At 48.5% G+C, this 24,573-nt stretch overlaps 2 protein-coding genes across 2 annotated transcripts; both read right to left on the reverse strand.

Annotated features, from left to right (window-relative positions):
• Positions 1-707: 707 nt before the first annotated feature.
• LOC117871777 (nucleoplasmin-like) lies at positions 708-8,538 on the reverse strand. Its single transcript, XM_034759542.1, has 7 exons — positions 8,457-8,538; positions 7,987-8,093; positions 6,683-6,765; positions 5,877-5,996; positions 3,880-3,973; positions 3,170-3,252; positions 708-770 (listed from the first exon to the last, which is right to left on the reverse strand). Exons 2-7 carry the CDS (start codon positions 8,051-8,053, stop codon positions 708-710), a joined length of 510 nt encoding a protein of 169 aa, XP_034615433.1. The 5' UTR covers positions 8,054-8,093; positions 8,457-8,538.
• Positions 8,539-12,412: 3,874 nt separating this feature from the next.
• Positions 12,413-20,788, reverse strand: ADRB3 (adrenoceptor beta 3). The gene is made up of 3 exons (XM_034761965.1): positions 19,317-20,788; positions 16,777-16,843; positions 12,413-15,207 (listed from the first exon to the last, which is right to left on the reverse strand). The coding sequence occupies exons 1-2, from the start codon at positions 20,618-20,620 to the stop codon at positions 16,810-16,812; spliced, it is 1,338 nt and encodes a 445-aa protein (XP_034617856.1). The 5' UTR covers positions 20,621-20,788; the 3' UTR covers positions 12,413-15,207; positions 16,777-16,809.
• Positions 20,789-24,573: the final 3,785 nt, after the last annotated feature.

Raw genomic sequence — 24,573 nt, forward strand, 5'->3', positions numbered from 1 at the left:
CAGCATAGGCAGGAGGACCCTGCAGGGTTCACTCTGCTCCTTCACTTGCACCCAAAGGACCTCTCAGCTGCCCCCAGGAGATCCCAGGCTCTGCCAGGCAATGGAATGTTAGCACAGGAGTTGCCCAGGAAACAGCTGCCCGGTGAGCGTTCCGGGTGCGATCCTGGTGCTGAGGGCCCATCGTTAGGTACCTCTGTGATCCACCGATCTGCTCGTCTGCTGCCTCAACTCACGCAGCACCGTTTTTCCCTTTGGGCACGTGCGCCGCTGCAGCCTGCTAGGCGCCAGACTCCTGCCTCCCACCCCAGCCCCAGAGCGAGTCACAAGCCAGGAAAATGGGTGTTCGTCTGCCTGCATGGCATGCAGGGGCCCAATCCAGCAGGCAAGCTCAGAGGCCACCTACTGGATCGGGGCCCTCAGACAAGTTCACACGAAACAGCTGGGGGAGGGAGGAGGCACAGCTCCCTATAACTGTTAGTATGGGTGAGTCCCCTATCCACCAGGCTATAGGAGACCCCCAGTTCAAGTCCCCCCTTCTCCTGAAGGGATTTGAATGGGCTCTGTCACCTTTCAAGTGAGTGTCCCATCCACTGGCCTCTGGACTATTCTGAATGGGGAAGCAGATATTTAAAAAAGTGCAAGTTCGGAGGAGAGGCATTAGGCAGCTGAAGTATTGACAGTGCATTTAAGTCACAGTGGCTATGGTATCATTGGAAATTGGGCCTGGCCATGAAGAAAGGCATATAAAGCAGGAATGCTGCTGAGTGCCCCTGGAACAGAAGGGAGAGGGGGTGATAACAGAGCATCAGGGTCTCCTTTCAACATTGAGCAGTGGGAAGTGAGAAACTTTCTTCCCTGCTGGACCCAGCTCCTCCTGCTCCCCTACCGGAGATGCAGCATGAAGTTCTTGCAGTTTAGGGAGGATTCTACCCCATCCCAACTGCACCTAGTGCCTTTCAGATCCCATCCTCCTCACGGGGGGGAGGGATAGCTCAGGGGTTTAAGCATTGGCCTGTTGTGAGTTCAATCCTTGAGGGGGCCACCTAGTGATCTGGAGCAAAATCAGTACTTGGTCTTGCTAGTGAAGGCAGGGGGCTGGACTCAATGACTGTTTGGGGTCCCTTGCAGGTCTATGAGATAAAATATACGGAGATATACCTATTATGAAGGATGCAGTCTCCTTGCTGCTGACTAAGGGAAGGTCCAGGCAAAGGTTACTGGGCAGGACACGTTCCAGAACAGAGCCATTTAGGGAACAAAGGAAGTTTAATGAGGGAAAGAAGAGACCACTGGAGGTGAGGAGATACAGCAGTTTTACCGCAGCAGAATTAAACCATGCCAGGGCGCTACAGCCTGGCTTAGAGTCTGAAGTTTTCCAGGGGCAGAGTCCTGCTGGTACACTCCACACACACTGCAGCAGGGGGCTGGACAGCTTCAGCAGACCTGTCCTGGGAGGAAAGCAGAGCATTAAGGCAGAACTCGCTCTTCAGCAGGGCCATGGCACGCGAGGCAGCTCAGAAACAAGGCAGGCAAAGGAGAATGATGCATCCAGGCCTCTAGCCGCACACCTCCCAAAATGGGAGAGCTAGAAAAGGAGCGTTGGAGTGGGTGCCTGCCCAGACCAATGCAGGAGAGCCTCCTGTCATGCTGGGCTCTTTCCCCCACCCTCACCATTTAACACCTCCTCTAGAACCTGCCCTGATTGAAGGGCCAGATTCTCAGGAGGAGCTCAGTGCCCAATGCATGCGCGCTTTGCTGAGTCCTTTTGGAAAGACAGCCGCTTATTTTGAGGAATAAATGGGAGCTTTGGAAAAGTCAGGCATGGCTCTTCTAACACTCCAATCAGCACCCAAAGGAAGCCAGCAGCTGGTAGGACAAAGTAGCTGGAGCATTCCAAAACGGTGAGCCATTCCAGTGGAGTGACTAGCTGTGGCCTGTTGTTTAGAGGGTACGAAGGGACACAACTAGGAGGTAAGGGGAAATGCAGAGCATTCCCCTGCCACAATGAGCTGTCTCCTAAGCCCAGTGCTGGATGTCCAGTCATTTGGGATCATTAAGAAGTGGACTGGACACAGCATAAGAAGCTGTTGTAGGAATAATCCTGTATTGGCCCTTCCCCAATCTTAGATTTCCATGAATGACTGGAAAAAGAACAGGAGTACTTGTGGCACCTTAGAGACTAACAAATTTATTAGAGCATAAGCTTTCGTGGACTACAGCCCACTTCTTCGGATGCATATAGAATGGAACATATATTGAGGAGAGATATATATATATATATATATATACACACACACACACACACACACACACACACACACAGAGAGAGAGAGAGAGAGAGAGAGAGAGCGCGAGCATGAACAGGTGGGAGTTGTCTTACCAATTCTGAGAGGCCAATTAAGTAAGAGGAAAAAAAACTTTTGATATCAACCTATCTGTACTGGGCTCGCTTGATTATCACTTCAAAAGTTTTTTTTCCTCTTACTTAATTGGCCTCTCAGAATTGGTAAGACAACTCCCACCTGTTCATGCTCTCTCTGTGTGTGTGTATATATCTCCTCAATATATGTTCCATTCTATATGCATCCGAAGAAGTGGGCTGTAGTCCACGAAAGCTTATGCTCTAATAAATTTGTTAGTCTCTAAGGTGCCATAAGTACTCCTGTTCTTTTTGCGGATACAGACTAACACGGCTGCTACTCTGAAACCTGTCATGAATGACTGGCACATCCTGACCCATGGATCTATTGCTGCCATAGTAGAAAGGTGTTAAACACACTGGAGAGGGGCTTGACTGGACCATTACGCCTGGAGCAAACATTTCAGAGACCTAACAGCAAGCAACCAAACAGGAAAGAGACCAAAGAGGTTAGCCATCTAAACGCAACATATTGCCCAACATTAGAAGCTGTTGCTGGAGCAGAGGTCTGTCATTTTGATTATCTGTCCATGGAATCCAAGAGATTTACAGCTTCTCCTTAGTGTTGCATGAAAAAAGAAAAAAAAAAGTGTTGATCAGAGTGTCACAGATTGGAATGAGAACCAACAACAAGTTCTTGGAAAGAGGTTAAAACTACTTTGAAAAGCTGAGAGACTTAATGTTTTCCTCTTATTTACACCAAATAAGAAACAAACCATATGTAAGTTGGCTAGAATTAAATTTAGTTACTGTATCTTCTTCCACAACAGCTGAAGAGAACGACTCCTCTGCTAGCCATCCTCCTCTGGCTTCATATTCTGCATCATCTTCCACTGGAAAGAAGGGCGAATTGCAAGGTTACAGGCAACAAAACCCTCCACCACCAATGTCCGTTGTTTCTTTGGCTTCTACCATGCACAGCACACTAAAGTACTTCAGGTCATTCACAAAAAGCAGATGAATGTAGAGGATCCCCCATTATGCACACAAGGAGACCTTAGGTTTGGTTGCAACAGTTGCAGATCAAGCAATACATGGTGTACCCCCCGTAGAGAACCACACTGAAAATTCTGTGCCAGGAAGCTGGACAGTGGAGGAAGAGGAAAAGGGAAAGCTACAGCCAAGGAAAGAGGATAGCAGTGGAAGAGTGGGGAGAGCTGCAGACTTTCATGGATCATTTCCCTTTCATGGTACCTCCAGAGCACTTTACAAAGATGAACAGATCAAGTCTCAACATCTCTGCTAGGCCATTCTTCTCTCTGCATCGCAGATTATGAAGCTCAGGGAGACACAGTGACTTGCCCAAGACCACAGACCAAGTCAGTGTCAGAGGTGAGACTAGATTCCAGGAGGCCGGGCTCCCAGTGCTGTGATTTGACTCCCCAAACAAACACTCCCTCCATTTAAGCAGTGCTGTCGCTTCAGTTCATTACAGATACCAGAGGACCAGTTTTACTCACAGATTAGATGTTGTCCATTGAGATAAACTGGCCCAGTTCCAGACTTTAATTCAAAGGCAACAGGAGGGATAAATTCAAAGCCATCAAGACTGATCTGAAACAAAACAATTTAAAAAAAATCCAGAATCACTGAAATATTAAGAAAGAAAGAAGCCGGCTAGAGAGCGACACTTGAAGCATACAGCCAGGGTTGCCCGGGGGAGGAGGGGGGCAGAGGCCAACTGGGGCAATTTGCCACAGGGCCCCCCCCATAAGAATATAGCATTCTATAGTATTGCAACTTTTTTTAATGGAAGGGGCCCCCAAAATTGCTTTGCCCCAAGCCCCCTGAATCCTCTGGGTCGCCCTGCGTACAGCCTCCCTGTGAGTGGAAGCAAAGCCAGCTGATGGGGGCATTCCAGAGCAGATGGACTTTGCATGGACCCCCCCCATCCTCACTACACATTCTTTAAGGAGCACCTGCAGATGCTTAAGCCAAGCTCTGCCCTCAGTTACACCCACAGCTGCACAGACATCAGTGGGGTTGCACAGGTGTAACCAAGGGCAAAGTTTGGAGGCAGACCCCCCGTTCCCCACTGACACACACAGTACGTTAGGTGCGGATGGCATGCAGCTGATGCCCTGATGCCACAGACAAGTCACTAAAAATGCACAGCACAGACACTACGCTTTCAGCACCCTGCAGATACTGGATCAGGCTCAGAGTTCATTTTCCTGGCTGAGTTAGTCAATGTGTTAATTTTTGTCTTCATAAGAAGACAGATAAGTTACACGTATTTGACTCGTCACGGGCAGATATGGAGAGCAGTGCAGGAAGACGTGCGATTGCAGGCCTGCTTTTTCTCTTGGCCGGGGGAGCTGCACTAGAAGGTGTTCTCTGAATTCCAGTGCATCTCGTTAGCATAAGGACTCTGGTCCATGGGTGGCAGCTTGTAGCAGGTGTGTATTCAGAGCAGTTCCTAAACAATCAAGTAATTTTTTGCACAGAGATGTTTTAATTCCAAAGACAATATTACCTTTCACTGAACTTTGTGCTTAGTTCCAAGCATCTGCTTGGTACCTAGGGTCTCGTTAGACAGCAAAATGTCTATAGCTCCTTACTCCCATCATGGGTTGGGAAAATCTCTAGCGATTTACAAATACAACCCAGCCAGCCAACTACAATACATCCGATTTCAGTGGCTGACCAGAAAAGCAAAGCAGGACAAGGGAATGGGAGATAGTAACTCTGCTCTTCTTGGGACTTTTTTTGAACGTTAGCCCAGGCCTGTGTTATATCAGAACCAGCATTGCCTTTGTGTCCATGAGTAAAATGAAAACAGATGTTTCTAGTCCAGATCAGGCTGTGTCCTATTTACAGGGATGCAGTTTTTAATTTGAAGCTTTGATTTGTCTCTGGACTTCTCTCTTTCTACTCTCTGGGTGGTTTTAAATCCTGAGGCCAGAAGAGACTATTTGTGAGCCTCTGGTCTGATCTCCTGCATAACAGACCAAAGATTGTCTCTGCCATGCATGTTGGGCTGCACAATGGGAGAGGAGCATTCACAAATTAACCTGCACAGCAACTTTGTGGGACAAGCAACTTCTTTGCTTTGCACAGGGGGAAAGCTTGCTCAGAGCCTGACTTTCAGAGGTGGCAGCTCCCATAGGATGCTCAGTCCCAAAGGTGGACTAAGTGACTTGACCATGGCTACAGAGAATCACCATTAGAGCTGAGATGCACCTGGCTCCTAGCCTGAGTGCTAACCACCAGGCCCCACTGGCTCTCAGTCACTATAGCTGGGTTGTTAACATTTCGTCTGAGGTTGGATGGGCCATAACGTGTACAGTGGAATGGCTATGCCGGGCAACGGAGAGAGAAACAACCCACTCGTTCATCCGAGAGGGCACATGCACACACTAATTCCCCCAGATTAGTTGCTTGCCAGGCAGAGATCGTTCTGGGGTTGCCTTGTCAATCTCTTGGCTTCACACAGCAGGTTTCCCTGAGGAGTTACCATGGGTAGGACAGAGAGCCTCAGTGAAGCGATGGGCACTGCCCTGTTGTCACCGTAGGTGTTTTTTGAAGCTACTGCCACCACGTGCGGTTCGTCCTTGGCCTCTGCACTGAGACAGATCTACAGCAGCGGAACAAAACGGATCCTCATGAGCTGGGTTTGCTGCGGACTAATCCCCATGCAGAGAGCCACACCCAGGCAGCGTTTAAAGTTGTTATTTAAATGTTTGCTTGGGATTTGGGGGCTGATTAAAGATGCCAGAACAACAGTCCCGGGGGCTGACACCCTCTCTTCAGCCTGGGCAGTGGGAGCAAGTCTCCCCCAGGATTGTTCCCTCCCCAGGGTGCTTTCATCCTGACCTGAAGAGACCCAGGAAAGGAAAACATGGTCTGTGTTCAGAGCCTAGCACCTTTGCTGGGCTTGGGGTCAAGGCCATGAATGCTTGAGAGGTCAGCAGAGCTCCCCACCCAGCGCTGCTCCTTTCAGAGTGACCCTAAAGCCACGTCTACATGGGAGAGTGCCACCAGTTTAACCCAAGGTAGGAATTTCAACCAATGTTGTTAAACTGATGCAACCAAGCCCCGGGTGACCTCTCCAATCTCAGTATGAGAGTGACTTCTTAGTTTAGCTAAATTGGCTGGGAACCAGCTTAAATTAAACCAAAATAAGCCCCTCAATCTGAAACTGGAGCATCCACTCAGGGGTTTGCACCAGTTTAAGTAAGTTGATTTAACCAAACTGGTGCAAGTTGGTGTGCTGATAAGCCCTATCTGTCAGAGGGATCCCCGACAAGTTACGTTGCTTACTGTTTTCAGTAAGACCAGGTGTTCCAAGAAGTCGTCTTCTTCCATCACCACACACCTCCTGGTGCTGGTGTTCAGCTCGCAGCCTATGGGAAAAACACTGCTGGATTTGTGGGGGCATTGCTGCCCCAAACAAACCCTGCAAGATGCAAGAAGAAAAATTGCAGCTGCCAATGGAAATTCTAGAGCAAAGAAATCCCTCTAGTCCCAGAATGCACACATGCCACAGGTTGGAGACATACACAGGCATTTCCCATAGGCAGAAACTTTAAGGCCAGAAGGAACCATTGTGATCATCTAGCCTGACCTCCTGCAGAACACAGACCAGAGAAATCCACCCAATAACCCCTGCCTCCAGCACAATGGTCTGGCTGGACTGGAGCCTCTCAGCAAATATTTTGTTGTGTGGCGTGAGGTTCGCCTCTAACTCTGCTCTGAAAGGTTATTGACTCCTTATGGGGCTGTACTCCCAATACCCCCAACTTGCAAAATAGAAGCTGAGGCATTGGAAATATTCAGTAGCTCTTTGTATTCTGCTCCCGAGCAGTTGCAATCCTAATGGATCTTCATACATGGAAATGCCAATCAAGAGCTTAATGAGGACACCATGTGTCCAGTGCTTTGGTTTTCTTCATTTCATTCAGCCCAAGCCAAAGAAAACAAGTAGGATTTAAGAAGCTGGAATGAAATTAGCAGCACTGATCCTGGGAAGCTAAGTGCTCCAGATGCCAGAAGCGCTGTACAGCAGTTAGAGGCAGGGCTAAATCTGAATCCTCAGGAGGCCAGTACAGTTCAAGGAGCAGCTAAGCATGTACTTAGACAGTAAGTCAACAAGAGACACCAAGCCAATACTGCACACTGCTTGGAGACTTGAAGAAAGGAAATGCGGTGGGGGGACGACTTATAGTGGTAGCATGACTGCACATGCACTGCTCACGCCTAATCACAGGGGTTGGCTCTCTCTTCTTCAGCACAGATGGGTAGTTTGCTCAGAGGCTAGCAGGGAAGGCATGTCCCACTCTGATCACAAAGCAGCATAGTAGGGCCCAGGCCCCGCTTAGAAGAGGGAAATGCAGTCTATGCCATTATATGGAAATTATCCACTGCCCTTAGGGTGGGGAAAATTAACACCCATCCCTTTTATTACATCATCCCATAGCAGTATTTCTGCAACCCCTTCACAAGGAACCCCACCTGCTGCCCATCAGCCCCTCTCCCCTTTTGCTAGCAGATACCAGCCACACAAACGGCTCGGCAAACCCAGGGAACATGTTATCTTGCTCACCGCTCAGCAATGGTCTCCTTACCCCACAAGACAGCAATGGGTTTCTCTTCTTCAGAACGTGGACTAGAGAGCAGGAGAGATGAACTCATTCTGCTCAAGAACTGACTCCACCTGGGCAACAAACAGATCCTAGAGGAATAAACATGGTAAAGGGAGCAAAATGCATCTTTTTTGTTACCAAACCAAGAGCAGGGAGGAAAGCAATAAGAAAAATAAGCAACTGAACCTCTTTGAGTTTACTGTATTGCACTGAAGTTACAGAGCCAGTGAGGAGTAGCACAGAGACTTTTTTTTTTCATATTAGAATGTTTTTAGAGAGTAGTTTTCTTATGCTTCTGTAATAAAGATTCAGCTTGAGACACTCTTCTTGCCATTTTATGTTTTTCTAATAATAAAATCCCCTCCTGCTCCCCACTCCAATCACCTTGGTCAGGATGAACAAGTAGTTTGCTCTGCCTGGGCTAGTAAAGTTTTCATGATGATTTTACAAACCTGAATTAAGCAGGGAGATATGAAAAGTAAGGACACTGAAGAGAACAACTCCTCCCTTCCACAGGCCAGACTGGTAATGGAGATCTTCAGGAGAACTAAAGGCAACAGATTTAACAGAACAGGTTGGGTTCACTCTCTTAACATGGACTCATTCGAACTGCCCAGCATTTCTGAAGCCTCTAGAATACTGCTCAGCACTTACACTGCACTTTATACCCTCCCAGCATGATGCTAGCCATAGCTAGTGAATCTAAGTTACTTTAACTGACCAGGGGGGAAGCCCAGTTCAGGTGCTGGGAGTTCAACTACCAAAGGAAGAGAAAATCTAGGACAAATTGAGAATATCAGACACATATAATCACATGGATTTCATCCCCTGACATTAAGTCAGAATTAGGATGGAAAGCATTCTCTAAACCCTGAGTTTGTAAAAGGCTTGCTCCATCAATATGCTCACAATCAAGATTAACTCCCCTCCTAAGCTGTAAACTAAGGGCAGGAAAGAGCTAGGTTGTCCTGAGCCAATTACAAATGAAGGGTAGATGAGATGGGGAGCTATCCAAACAGAAGAGCAACAGGAAATGCAGATGAAAGCCACACCCTCTGTGAGTGCACCTGTCTGAGGGTGAAATTAATCATACATAGCTCACCAGCATTTCTTGCTCTAGTGCAGCAGGGAGGAGATTCTCACCATATCAGGGTGATGATTGATAACTAGCAAAAATTAATTAAAATCAGAGACTTTAGGGCAGTAGGGTGACCATATTTCCCAAAGGGAAAATGGAACACTGTGTGGGGTTTGCCCAAGCCCTCCCCCAAGAGCTCCCCACCCCCACGTGGGACTCCCCTGAGCCCAGCATGCCCTCCTCCCCCACGAGGCTGGGGTCGCTGCTTGCCTGAATCTTGCCTGCCCCCTACCTCCCCCGCTGTTGCCACTCACCCACACACACACCACTTTTTGACAAAAGTGGGCATTTGTCCCATTTGCCTTTGCCAATTGATCAATAAAATATGCCAAGAAAGAAACAATGACAATAAAAAAAAAACACCCCTCATTATCCACATAAGAATTCACAGATCAGTCCAGCTGGTTCTCTATTAAAACTCCCCTGTTGGGTGTGATGGCATTCTTCCCTTGTGCCAGTAGGTGGTGCTGGGAATCTCTGCATTGCTTTCTTAAAAGGGGAGACATTGCTTTTTGAGGCCTACACTAACTATAGAATCATAAAAATGAAGGGCTCAGACCTCAAGAGGTTACCTAGTCCATCCCCCTGCATAGAGCAGGACCAAGTAAACCTAGCCCATCCCTGACAGATGTCTGTCTCACCTGTTCTTAAAAACCTCCAATGAGGGGATTCCACAATCTCCCTCAGTAACTGATTCCAACACTTCATTATCTTTGGAGTTAGCAAGTTTTTCCTAAACTCTAACCTCAATCTCCTTGCTGCAGATTAAGCTGAGTGCTACTTGACCTACCCTTGGTAGACATGGAGACCAGGCAAAATACAGCCCCACAGAAGCTACCAACAATGTCTTGAATGACAAACGTTGTCCAGCTAATGCCTTCTGAACACCTGCTAGAAGCAGCATGCTAAAGAACCTCCCTGCTGAACTCCCTTATCTAGCTCTCCCCTTTTTTATTAATTGCTATGAACATTTGTATGGCAAGAGGATTTTTATTGATAACAAGCTCATTGTTTTTCAGGGCAGGCTCACCCCACAGTAACTCCAAACTCTCCATGCTTTGATTGTTGGAGCCTGCAGGATTTTTGGCAAGTTTCGTTTTTAAGGGTCTCCTTTCATCTTGGCCCCAGCAGTAGAAGAGAGCTTATAACCCCACTTCCATGCATATTGGCCAAGGTTTCTTCTGCTGATTCAACAGCTGCTCCTCAGGCTTTTCCCCCATCTGATGTCTCAGATAATCTTTTGTTTGTGGCATTGCTTCCAGTTGCTGTGGAAATCATTATAACTGCCTGTTCTCGCAAGGGTTTATTGTGCTTGGGCTGATCTGAGGTCCCAGGAGAAGGAAAACTCTGGCACAACTTTAACAAACTGCCTGGCCAGGCCTGACGTTCTGGGTTTGACATCAATCACATATGCTCTGTGTGGGTCTGCGCTACCAACCCTGGCTAACGAAGGCAAAGTAAGCATTAATCTGGGGTCTCAAGCACAAGTTTAAGCACTTGTCAAAATCTTTAAGCCTGATGGGAAACAGTGGTCTCTGACCTGGAAGTACATCCATGCACACTGCTCTGTTGATTTCATGTGAGCCCAAGGATGCTGCTCTCTAGTGCAAAGCATGGATCTCTCTAGACTGCTTTACTACAGAGCCTCCTGGAGTTGCAACCACTGCTCATGGAAATCTCTCTGGGCCAAAAGGGGCTGCCTGCCCTGAAGGGTGAATTCCATTGAATAACACTGAGTTCCTGGAAAAAGCTTCTCCTTTACTGCAAAATGGGGAGCTGGTTTCAAAGGTATAAATGAGTTAGGTGCCCAATTCCCACTGAAAGCCGATGAGGGCTCGTCTACACTTGAAATGCTACTGCAGCACTGCTGTCATGCTTTAATGTAGACACTACCTACTGGAGGGGTTCTCTCTTTGGCGTAGGTACTCCACCTCCCCAAGAGGGGTAGCTAGGTTGACAGAAGAATTCTCACCTCAGAACGATATAGTTATGCCACTGTAAATTCCCAGTGTAAACCAGCCCTGAGAGTTGGGTGTTGAACTGCCCTTTATGCCTTGGAAAATCTCCCTTTTCCAGGGCTGGCACTCGTGTCCTCTTGCACTGGACTGCTATACTCATCACCTCTGTGCTTACCTATTGACTCCCACATCTGATATCAGTGAAGCCACTTTAGGAGACAGAAATAGGGCTACTTCAGTGGAATCTGACCATTGGAGCTACGTTGTTCCCAAAACGTAGACTGCTCCAAAGCCAGCTCTGAGAAGAACCGCAGACGGTTCTTCCTGTATAAAAGAAATCCCTCAATACTCACATGTTTTTAGGTATATATATTTATTTACAAGTGACTGTTGGGAATTTTTGAAGGCTTATTTCACATGAGGGGAAAATGACAATCACCATCATATTTACAACCAAAAACTTCCCGGAGAAAGATATAACAAACTAGCAGGGTATATGCACACCACCATAAATACAAGGGCATATTTGTACATAATACTATTTACATTGGATAATGTGTACAATGTCTATGTAGCTCTCATGCAGGATGGAGTCCAGGGGTTTGATTCTCATTTAGACTAAGACCACTTTTCACCACTCCGGCAGTGTAAAGGAACCTTCAAGTGAGAGTAAATTAGCCACTCTCAGGCGCCTTTCCATGATTCCAGCGTTGTACCATGGCCGAAGTAAGACTCAGGCCCCAAATGCATACCCTGCTACTGCTTCAGAGAGCTACAGACCTTCCAGCACTGTGATTCTGGCATGTACAGTAGAACCTCAGAGTTACGAACACCTCAGGAATGGAAGTTGTTCGTAAGTCTGAAATGTTTGTAATTCTGAACAAAACATTAGGGTTGTTCTTTCAAAAATTTGCAACTGAACATTGACTTCATACAGCTTTGAAACTTTACTATGCAGAAGAAAAATGCTGCTTTCCCTTTATTTCTTTAGTAGTTTACGTTTAACACGGCGCTGTACTGTATTTGCTTATTTTAGCTCTGGCTAGGTCTACACTACCCGCCTGAATCGGCGGGTAGAAATCGACCTCTCGGGGATCGATTTCCGCGACAATCGATCCCCGAATCGACATTCTTACTCCACCAGCGGAGGTGGTAGTAAGCGCCGTCGACAGAAAGCCGCAGAAGTCGATTTTGCCGCCGTCCTCACAACGGGGTAAGTCGGCTGCGATACGTCTTTCAGCTACGCTATTCACGTAGCTGAATTTGCGTATCTTAAATCGACTCCCCCCTGTAGTGTAGATGTACCCTCTGCTGCTCCCTGATTGTGTACTTCCAGTTCCAAATGAGGTGTGTGGTTGACAAGTCTGTTCGCAACTCTGAGGTTCTACTGGATTCACATTCAGGTGTATGGTCAGTATCTGTCCGGCTATTCACGGAGACCTGCAATCACCGTTCGGGGATTGGGCCTGAAGACAGAGCTAGGATTCAGCTTCTCTGCCTTAGGGCCTGCACCTGTGGCCTCCATGGAAGCTGGAATAGGCCCTGGTGCCCTGATTTTCAGAACTGCTGAGTATCTGCAGCTCCCACTCAACTGGCTGGGAGTTGCGGGCACGCAGAGCCTCTAAAGAAAGGCCCTTCGGCCCAGCTCCACAAAGGTATTTAGGCTCCTAACTCCCATTGGTTTCAGTAGAAGTTAGGTGACTAAATCCCTTTGGGGATCTGAGCCTTAGAGGTTGCAAGACCCATCTCAGAAACCAAGAGTAATATGTGGAGCCCTATTGGCCCAATCCTACAAGGTGCTCTCTCCCAGGTGCTCCTGCCTTGCAGGGTCCAGCCCCAGGTGCACAGAACATAATGTAGTTACCACTTTATTGTGGGGTTGTTTCAGGGGCCCAGAGATTAGCTGGACTGTTGTTTCCTGTCCAAGTTTATATCTCCCTTGCTGAGTGTATACTAGCAAGAATAATACCTTTCATCCTGGAGAATCCTAAAACGTTTTGTTAACCATATAGACATAGCACAGCTAAAGTGCAGCTGCCTCTGGAGTGGAGTGCTACAGCCAACAGGTACATATCACACTGCACAGATGGAGGAGGTGGAGGAGTCTGGCCAACCTCTGACTCTCACAAAAAGTGCCAAGGGAAGTTTTATGCCCAGGCAGAGCAAAGAGAATCTTGTCTTGTAAGGGTTCATCTAAAAAAACCTCCATGGAATTCTATGTATCCCCTTTGGCAGGTGTAGGACTAGACCTCCCTTGCAAGATTCACACATGACGTTCTAGGAAGTTCAGGCATTTCGAACCTGATGCTAACACCATGCTGCTCTCCCCTCCAGCACTGGTTGTAGCAAAGTGTTGGTGTTTTTTAACCATCTACAGCCGATCCGATTTACGAATCAGTTTCCTCTGTGACATAAGAATATTGTTTAAAATATTTGAATTAGCATTTTTGTCCACATCCTTCCTGTGCTCAGAGCATCCCCACCTATTCAGAACTCATTTTCTCCTGACGCTAAGGGACAGATCCTATATTTAGGTGCCCAACTCCCATTGAAATTAATGGGAGTTAAGCACCTAAGTACCTTTGAAGAGCTGGGGGTAAATTTTTAATGACTTCCCATGTCCCCTCCTCTAGTTTTCTCTTGTTTGCATTACTATTTGCTAAATGTATTACTGCAGGCTCACTCTGCAGTGTAGACAGACCTTTAAAGGCCTGAATGCTACAATTAAAAACTCCTGGTGGCCCGTGCTGGCTGACTCAGGTTAAGGCGCTATTTAATTGCGGTGTAGACGTTCGGGCTCCGGCTGCAGCCTTAGCTCGGGGACCCTCCCACCTTGCAGGGTCCTAGAGCCCGGGCTCCAGTCTGCGCCTGCACTTCTACACCCTGAGCCCCAACCGCATGAGTCAGGTCAGCTGGCCTGGGCCAGCGGCGGGTTTGTAATTGGAGTGTAGACACACCTTGTATTTTTCCCCAGGCCTAGCTCTGATTTTGCCCAAACTAGCAGCGATTCGGAGATTGAAATTGGACAGAAGATTGTGGAAAGGTCTCTTGTTTGTGAGAGGCCTTTTCTTCCCTTCCACCTGGGCCCCTGCAATGGGCTCAGCCATGTTCTGTGCACACATCTTCAGCAATATTTGCATCAGAAAAGGAAAATAAAAGTTCCATCAACGGTTCAGTCACATTTGTTGCACCAAGTTAATGCTTCTAGGCAATAAATGTTCACACAGTCCATTACCTCAGCATCCTGGGCCCGATTCTGCCCAGCCTCACACCTTGTGTAGTCATTTACCCCTGTGTAGTCTTCTTTAGTAGCATTTTACAGCCACTGTGCAGAGTTGTAAATGACAGCACAAAGCACAGGGAGAATCAGGCCCAGTGTATCAAAACCCCAGCACTTTCAGTGCCACATCCGATGTGAATCCATGTCTGGCGACCAAAGTCAAACTCCAGCTGCATTCTGAAGTACTGCTTCTGAGGTAGTAATTTCTCTTGCAATCTATACAGGAAACATCTTCATGTCTTCTTCCCTTGGAGCATCTTTGGAGATTACACATACTGTTCACATTTAGGTCGGTCAGTTCTTCATCTAACTAGTGTCCTGAGCAGTACTGGAATTCAGCTGCCTAGCCCTGGAGAGGGAGGTCTCTTATATTGAGTCCAACTTCACATCACAAGAGGTGCTGAGGCTGTTTCTAGACCTGACTCTAGCCAGCCATCACAAGAGATATTGAAGTCATAGTAAGCTATCTAGGCTTCGCCCTCTGGGACCCTGGTATAATTCCAACACTTGGCAAGGGCTCTTACTGAAAACAACTAATGACAGCAAAAGGCCACCTCTTTCCTACACTTTTGCCATGCATACAGGAAAAATTGTTTTAAGAGATGCCTCCCCCGTGTAACACTTTTCTTTAAGGCACAGTTTCCTCTACACTATGTCCAAGCCTGGTGAAACAGGCAGGAAATTAAGGTATGTGCGTTCAAAATACCTGAGTCAACATCAAAAGTAAAAAGACTATGGATCTACATGTCTAATTCCTTTTTTTCAGGTGGATAGTAGCTGACACACAAGCCAAGATCAACAGCCCAGTAGAGGGCTTTGACACATTCCTGGAAGAAAGGAAGAGAAAGAATTGACTGTAGTTTGAAAGGAAAATAGTGAATGAATTCTTAACAAAAATCATCTATAATCAAAACCATTCTCAAGATGTCAGCATCCTAGTCCTTGACGTAACAAAGCTCTTAAACACATGCTTAACTTTAAGCCCGTGCTTAAGTCCCATTGAAATTCAAATAAATGCATCATGTGGAAACAAAAGCATATACAATATAGTAACTCAAGCGTGTTAGTAATATATAGAGTAACATAGCAATCACTGGGACTACTCACGCACTTAAAGTTAAGCATGTTCTTAAGTGCTTTGTTGGATCAGGATCCATACCTTACACAGGAGCATGAAGAGCTGTATTGACACAATGGGGACTGTCACTTCCAATGAGCCTAGGTGATTTGTAGCTGCTGCTAAAATAGGATGGGCAAACCTCAAATGGCTTGGCACCTTGGTTTCTGCACTTCTATTCTGGAAATCTAATGAGAGCAGGTTTTTCCCGAAAGCTTCCTGGTACTTCCCAACTTCAGATGGGCCAAGATACCTTTCTATATTCTGGTGACATTTCACTATCTCTGCTCTCAGCCCAGACACACGCCAGGAGACACAGGGGGCAGCACAAACAAATCAACCAAAAAAGTGAAGAGAATTTCTTCAAGTCTCAGAACAGTTTCTTCTCCAGGTCACTTTTGGGGCAAAGGTTTGGGGTGGTTTGCCTGAGAGCTAAGGGAATCAATAATGATCAAATAAGAAGCCCTCTGTACCTTCAACTATTAGTGTAACATTTGGACTGAATGATCTTCAAGGTTCTGAAATGTTTGGATCTGATGGTTTTTTCCTAGTTTCCAGCCGGGAATACAAGCAGAGGTCCCAGCACTCTCCTGGGGAAGTCTGTTCTAAAGCCCCATTTTACACACTCAGGCAGTTTGGAGAAAGAAGCATGGGAATTTTTTGACATTATCCAAACCCAAACTGTGAACTCCAGACATTCCCCAGTTACCGGTGCTCGTTTTATCCAAACTGACTTACAGAAATAAACACTTCTACAGTGCCTCCCATCCCAAAGGGTGCCAAAGAATTTTGGCCCAGAGCCTCAAAGGTATTAAGGCTCCTAACTTCCACAGATTTCAGTGAAGTTAGGCAGCTAAATAACTTTGAGGATCTAGGCCTTTGCCCATCCCTTCTTATTTTCTCTATTATCTGTATGTACTAAGCATTATTAGATAATGGTGTGATAATTCCACATGAAAGTGTAAAGCAGTGACCATGGATTAGAATGATATCTCACGAGGATAAACAACTTCAAAAGGAAATTCAGGGCTGTGGCTTCCTCATCTAAATCATGTTTAAAGATGTAAAATTCCATTCACACAGCTTAAATTGGTGATCGGATTTTCAGACCAGCTCAGCACATTGGGTGTATGTTTGGTACTGAGCTCTATTGAAAACCTGATGCTGAGTGCAGGTGCTGAGCACCTGGAAATCTAGTTCTGAGCCCTTCTGAAAATTTGACGCTGCTAGTTGCTGGAATATCACAACATTTTCCAGGTGATTAAAAATCTATACTTACATTCTTCTCTTTTTCCTTCCCTTTCAAGCACATTCAAGGACCTGCTTTTGCTTCATTGCAGGTAAATCTTTAAAAAAAAAAGACAATAAATTAATAATCAGATCTTTTAGAGGTAATTTCTATCATTTACTTGCACGTGTTTATAATGGCCACATCAAGGGAATAGCCAGACAAACAAGTATGGTGCGTGGTGTCATTTGCTTAAAGATGCAAAAGAGCCTAGGTGGAATCCTAAAGTCAGTGGAAGTTTTGCCACTGATTTTAATGGGACCAAGATTTCACCCCTGTCTTGAAGACCCTGAGAAATTGTATCTGGTGTGATGTGTTCTTCAGAGTAACTCTGCTTCATTTGGGCACATTTATGCTCCAAAACAGACACACCATTTCTTCAAACTAACAAGCACTCAGCTTTCTTTTACCTATTAAATCTATCACAGCTACAGTCTCTCTGCTTTACTCACTTGCGCCATGCATGAAACTGACTGCTTCCATGAGAAATTAATCGGGGAGTATGTAATGGATTAATCCCTCCTTAAAACCCACTTCTGTGAGGATTCTGCATTATGGCTTCACTCATCTCTTCACTCACAGTGCCTCTATGCCTTCGTGCCCTTGAAATGATGCCCCTTGTATTTCAGTTGTCTGATTCACACTGCAAAGTCTTCCAGCAGGTGCCTTGTATTTCTCGGCTCTTTCCCAAAGCACTGCATTCCCTGGTGGTGCACTGCCAATGCAAGACGGAGTCCCGAAGCGCCCAATCAGTCCATACACAGGGAGATCTCCCATTACAGCCCACTGCAGTTCTGCTTTGCTAAGGACTAAATAGAGTAATCAACATTTCCTGAATTTCGAATCAGGCAAAACATGCCATTGAAAGTTCTGTTGTTGATCAACAACCCTCCTACCACCTATTTTTTTTTTCACTTAAAAAAATCATTGACAAGTGTCGTGTGCGTGTGTGGGGAGCAGGTTGGCTGTCTATAAAGTTGCTTGAAAACATTTGACAATTGAAACATTTTGATGAAATTTCAAAATGTTGCAAACCCAGTAAAAGTTTTCCAGAAAATCCCATGGAAACATTTTAAACCAGTTCTAGGACTCAGTCCGGACTTCATGGTTTGTCCTGGAAATAAATAGTATTATTAATAAATAATAAAAGTAATTATGAATTGTCAACAATCCCTATGAGCTTATGCTTTCAAAGCACCTGTGGTTTTTTAGGTCACTGATCAGAAATGGATAGCTAGCCTGTGAATGGCAGTGCACACCCAGAGAACAGGGTGCTTTGGAAAACAGGCGGAAAACACAACCCTCACACCAGAGTGAAACTAAAAGCTTATTCCAGCGATAGCTCCAGAACTGAGCAAAGATACAATCAAAGTTCCTGTTCTCTGCAAGAAGTTACTGGATGTTATTTATGTATAAAAGAGACCAAACTCCAATTTCTTCTGTTCTTCCTGAAGGAAAATCCCGATTTTTGTGTGTTTACACAGCTAATTTCACTTTTAGTAAAGCTTGTTGGAGAAACACAGAAAAATGTGATTTTTTTTTATCATCACTGACATTTTATTTACCTGATAAATCTCCCAAAAGCTCTAATTTTAAGATAAGATGGGGGCATTCAAAATCTTGAAACAATTAGGCTACATTAGATTAGATTAGACTGAAAAACAATGACTAAGCAAATCAAACTGAAAGCAGGGAAATATAGATCAAATGCAGGGATTTTAAAGACAGGTACTTTAGAAAAGCCCGCTAAGTACCATTTGCCTTTGAAACCTTTACAAATCGGGCCTTCATTCCCTTCCAGATATTAGCTAATGTCAGGGATTTCCCATACCAAATTAAATTTGGAAGTGACTAACTGGACTTAGATGTGGTTTTCCCAAGGTGTCTCTTTCCAAAGAACAAGTTCACTATAACAGCACCAGTTGCTGGCCCAGGCATCTCTGCCAGCTCATCTGTTGCTGGCAGAAAACACCCTTTTCCACCGATGGCTAAACCATCTCCTGGACAGCCTGCAGTTTGCATTGTCTGAGCAGACACTTGGATTAGCTGGGGAAAGGCATCCCCAGTGTGAAATGGAAATCTCAGCCTGCTTTAACACAGCCAGTGACACTGCGCTGGTCTGGAAGGGTGGCAGACCCTCTACAACCATGGCTTTGCAGCCAGAGTGACTGCTTACACCAGGGGTCAGACAACAGGCCAAATCTGGACCCATCAGAGGCTTTTGAACAGACCCCGAAATCTTTTTATTTACTTATTATCATTGCAGGGTTTTTTTTTATTTTCTCTGGAGTCTAGATCTTGACTATACCTTGTCCAAGAAATTTGGACCTTGACAAAAAATAACCCTGGCTAGCCCTGGCTTAAACTCTTCCAGAAGTGGAGCCAGTTCTGTCTGAACCCCCACCCCCCAACACACACACTGCCCTGCTCCAAGCCTCAGCTCCCAGTACTTTGCACTGACCTCTTGCGAACCCAGGGGCTCGCCCCGGCCCAGCTCTAACCTTCCCCCCTTTGCAGGCTCTGATACCTACTCTTCCAGCTGCAGACACAGCGTGGTCTGGGTGCCCTGCAGCTGGGCCTCCCTAAGGGGGCGCTGGGCATTGCCATGCCCATTGCTTTGGCGGTAAGAGAGATTGGTCTCCTCAGTCCTGCTACTGGAGCGGCTGCTGCTGATGCTGGTTCCCCCATCCTCCTCCTCCGCCTGCCCGGGCTGCTGCCCCTGCGCCACGGGCTTGCTGTCCGCCGGGGAGGCCTCCTGGGAAGCGAAGGCGCAGGGGCACCGGCGGAGGTCCCTGGAGACGGCGTGCAGCCGGCGGTCCGCGCTCCGCGGGCAGCAGAGCAGCTTCTTGAAGGCGCTCCTGAAGTCGGGGCTGCGGCAGTAGATGATGGGGTTGAAGGCGGAGTTGACGTAGCCCAGCCAGTTGAGGAAGAGGAAGACCTGGCCGGGGATGAGGGACCTGTAGAAGACCTTGACGATGTTGGCCACGAAGAAGGGCAGCCAGCAGAGGGTGAAGGTGCCCATGATGATGCCCAGGGTCTTGAGCGCCTTGTGCTCCTTCATGGCCATGAGGCGGGATGGTCTCCTCCGGCGGGGGCCCTTGGCGCCAGGGCTGGGGGGGCCCTGGAGGAAGCGGACCTTGTCCCGCTCGATAAGGCAGATCTGCCGGCTGGCCACGGCGAAGACCCGCGCGTAGACAAAGAGCATGACCAGCAGCGGCACGTAGAAGGAGATGATGGAGGAGAGGATGGCGTAGGGCATGTTGGTGACGAAGTCGCAGCACCTCGGGTTCTGGTAGCAGAGCAGCGCCTCCTTGTCCGCCCCGTCCCGCCACCAGTGGTTCATGATGGGCAGGAAGGAGACGAAGGCGGAGATGGCCCAGACCAGGCACACCACGGCCCGCGCCCGCCCCTTGGTCACCAGCGCCTCGTACTGCAGCGGCGAGGTGATGGCCAGGTACCGGTCCACGGCAATGGCGCACAGGGTCTCGATGCTGGCCGTGACGCACAGCACGTCCAGCGAGGTCCACAGCTCGCACACCGTGGTGCTGTAGGGCCAGTGGCCGCTGAGCACGATGGTGGCCCCCGGCGGCACCACCAGCAAGCCCATAATCAGGTCGGCGCAGGCCAGCGAGGTGACGAACACGTTGGTCATGGTCTGCAGGCGCGGCGTCTTGGCGATGGCCAGGATCACCAGCAGGTTGCCGGCTGCGATCACCAGCACCATGAGGCCCAGGGCGGCCCCGACGGCCCACTGCTGGCTCAGGCTGCCGGCTCCCGTGCAGTTGGTGGCTGCGTCCCCCCTGGAGGTGGCGTTGCTGTCGGGCCAAGGAGCCATCTCAGCTGGGGAGCTCCGTGCGCCCCTGACTCCGCGCGCCCCTGTCTCCGCGCCTCTCTCGCTCCGCGGGGCGCCAGCTTTTAAGGGCAAACTCCCCGCAGCGCTCGGAGTTTCGGCTCCATACAGGGTGTGTGAGAGGCTTCTTGAGCCTGTGCCATCTCCCCGGGAGCTCTGAAAAGGCTGCAGCAGGGGATGGGCTTCCCCCACCCCTACACACACCCCGGTGGCACTGCTCAGAGGAGGAGCCCTTAAAGGGACAGGACGCAGCTGGGCTGCCCCACTCGTAGGATCGTTGGAAAAAAGAAAAGCAGCCGGGAACACGTTCTCTCTTTCCGGGTCTGTTCCCTTCCCTCCTTTCTCTGCCGCCCCCGCGGGGATTTTAAATATTGGAGTCCAACATTTGTCCCTTCCTTCCCCTGCACCTTCTCCTGGGGCTGAGAATTTAACTCTCCTGCTCCTGCGCCCCTTCCTCGCTCCACAGCCCCGTGCCTTTCCTCTGCTGCCCCGCTGTTTGCCCACTGCAGAGAGGACACTTTCAGGCAGGAGAAGAACCCGTGTGCCAGCACAAGAGCAGGCTCTCTCCTCGGGCACTTTGCGCCTGGCAGGTCTGCTCAGCACCACAACAGTCGCAAAACAAGCAAACTCCCTCTCCCTGGTGGGTTACCCCTGCAGCTAAAGCCCATCACATAAACTACAGCCGTCTGCCGGTCAAACACACAGATACACTCCCCCTCCCCCACTAACGCTCCCGCCTTGTCAACCCAAATCGCACATCTAGAGAAGAGGGAACAACCCAAGGATGCCAGGCACAGACACTGGGACGGAGGTGACACGAATCCCCTCTAGTCTGCGGAAAGCATCAGTTTCCTCCTGCGCTCCATCGAACGCAAATCGGCTGAGCGCAAACCCACGCCAAGGCGAAAAGGTGGGAGTCAGGGACAGCAGAATGCTCCCCGGAGAGCGACACTTCTCATTGCATCGGAAGAAAGCTCGTCTGTCTTTCTCCCGTCTCCCCGGCGCTCACATGCAGCTAGGGAGCGGTTTTCACACACAGCCTTGTGGGCACCGAGAGGGCATTGCGCCTCATCTCTCGTCCCACTGTCCATGGCGTTTGGACACGTACACGGCCTCCTTTATGCACTGCCAGCTCCACTGACAGACAAACGGGCCCATGAACCTCTTTTCTCTGCCTCTGCCGACTTGGCCGGGCGCTAGAGCTTCGCGGGGAAGGTCTGAGAAGGAGAATAACAGCAGAGTTCAGGACAAAACTGCACCCGTTACGCACGTCCGAGGGGCGCGGCGGGGGAGCGAATTGTTCCTCCCAGGTGTGCAAAGCAGGGCCGGCTCCAGGCACCAGCTTGGCAAGCAGGTGCTTGGGGCGGCTGCTCGGGAGAGGGGCGGCACCTCCAGCTATTCCGCGGCAATTTAGGAGACGGTCCCTCACTCCCACTGGGAGCGAAAGACTTTCTGCTGAATTGTCACCGCAGATCGCGATGGCGGCTTTTTGTTGTTGTTGTTGTTTTTTTGGCTGCTTGGGACGGCCAAAACCCTGGAGCCGGCCCTGGTGCAAAGGGAAGGAGGCAGAGGCCGGCTGGGACGAGGACCGTTCGCTTCTCTGCCGACTGGGGGGCTTTTCACTTGGTAGGAATTAAACTATTCCAGGAGTTACGCTGAGATGTAGCCACAGGCCGCGTTATAAAGGGGCGGGGGCTGGCTGCTAGAGACACGCGTCTGCGTTTATATTTTAACCTTGCGGGAAACGAAACGCTCCTTCATTCCCAGGCGGGCAGCGGCATCTCTTAGGCTGCTCAGCCCCGGGGAATGGCCTGTTCTCTTCCCGGGGCGCCCGCTCCAGATCAGCGCTCTCTGCCTCGGCCGGTTCCCTGCTCTTCCCCACACACGGACTGGCCCTAGGTGTGGCGGTCACCACCCCGGGAATGTGTCCATTTGTTCCTGCGGAAGGCCTGCTCCCTCTGGTGCAGATGTTTCCATGCAGGGTCAGGAGCGCTGTGCGGCTGGCAGTCAGGGGTGCAGGCCACGGCTGGTCCTGAGTCAAGGGCGGCAGGACTGGACCCCTGTATTCATCATTGTGCACTCGCTGGCTCTCATGTAAAGCCCAACCAAGTCAAGGGGGAAGGGACTTTCCATTGAGTTCAATGTGCTTTGGAGCAGATGCATCCCTCCCCTCCATAGTGTACCAAAGGACAGCATCTGCTGCTGGAGACTACCAAAGTTATGGGCGGGGAGGCTTTGGGGACATTCTGGAGCTTTCCTCGCCCTTCTCCACAGTCCCTTTCCAGGCTCCACCCTACCCTGGCCTGCTAACCCAGGATCTCCCATCTCAGCCCAGGGCCACACTGGCCGAGGTGTATGAGAGCGCTCGCCTTCTGGTGCTGGGACCCATCCCGCTACCCACATGGCCTGTGCACAGTAACTATGATGGGACAGGATATGGACATCATAGGCTATACCCCAAACCTCTACGGGCAGGAGCTGGCTCCTTGGCACCTCCAGCTACTCAATGAAACAGAAGCACAAAAATAGGAAAGCCCCAAAAATAAGAAGCAAGAAACATTTGAGGACCACTAGCCCCTGGTTTCTTCTCCCAGCAAGGTGCAATCTACCTGGCCTTTGGAGGCTGGTTTTGGGGGTGTCATTTGGAGTACTGAATGTTATCAGATCCCCTGCTCGGGTAAATTGGCATAGTTCCATAATTTATATTAGCTGAGGATCTGGTCCCTGGCCTCAGAATTTCTCTCAGTTTAGTTGTTTTTGTTACCAGACACTCCAGGGTGCAATCCCTGCGTGGGCACTCTGGGCTCGATCCGTGGCCATTGTACTTTAATGTAGCACCTCTGGCTTGGAGACTTACACCAGCAGGGATCTGGACAGTTTTCTCTCAAGAGGTGTGCTGAAGGATGCTGCATCTCAGCAGCATCCTAACGGTCAGGGTGCCATTATCCGGTGCAGATTACTTACTCAGGTATTAATTTGCTAGGAACATTGCTCCGTCTGAGCTGCTCAAAGCTGTCCCACGCATGCTCATGCTTTGGCAGCTGGGACAAGTACAATCAAACCTCAGTTACAAACCCCTCAGGAATGGAGGTTGTTCATAACTCTGAAATGTTCACAAAATGTTATGGTTGTTCTTTCAAAAGTTTACAACTGAACATTGACTTAATACAGCTTTGAAACTTTACTATGCAGAAGAAAAATGCTGCTTTCGCTTTGTTTTTTTAGTAGTTTATGTTTAACACAGTGCTGTAGTGTATTTGCTTTATTTTATTTTATTTTTTTGTCTCTGCTGCTGCTTGATTGCGTACTTCCATTTCCAAATGAGGCATGTGGTTGACTGGTCAGTTCATAACTCTGGTGTTCCTAACTCTGAGGTTCTATTGTATGCCTACCCAGCAATAAGAGGCCCACAGCATGGAGTCTCAGAGCCGGGATCAACTGACTTGGGTTGGCGTGGGGCTAAAAATAGCAGTGTAGATATCCAGGCTTGGGCTGGAGCCGGGGCTGTGAAATCTGGTGCATGGGGAGGGTCTCAGAGCCCAGGCTCCAGGCCAAGCCCAAACATCTCCACTGCTATTTTTAGCCCTGCATCCCAAGCCCCTTAAGCCCAAGTCTCTTTCCAGCCAGGCTCTGAGACTTGGTGCCGGGGTTTTCTCTTTGCAGTGTAGACGTTCCAGCCTTTATCCAGCAAAGCACTTCAGCACGTGTGTTTGGCGAATCCCCCTGCCCTTGCTCCCAGTGCAGTCGTTCCCCGAGGCAGGGTGGCCAGGAAACACAAACATGCTGATCAGAACTAGTCCAAAAAGGGGGATATTTTGCAAAAAAAATTGTCACATTTTTCTTTTCTTTTGAAATTAAAACATTCAGCATTTCAAATAGTCACAATTTTGAAATTCAATATATATATTTTTTTTACCAGTTCTGTTGCTGGTTGGAAA

Source organism: Trachemys scripta, chromosome 2 (genome assembly GCF_013100865.1).
Source record: "Trachemys scripta elegans isolate TJP31775 chromosome 2, CAS_Tse_1.0, whole genome shotgun sequence".
Lineage (NCBI taxonomy): Eukaryota > Metazoa > Chordata > Testudines > Emydidae > Trachemys > Trachemys scripta.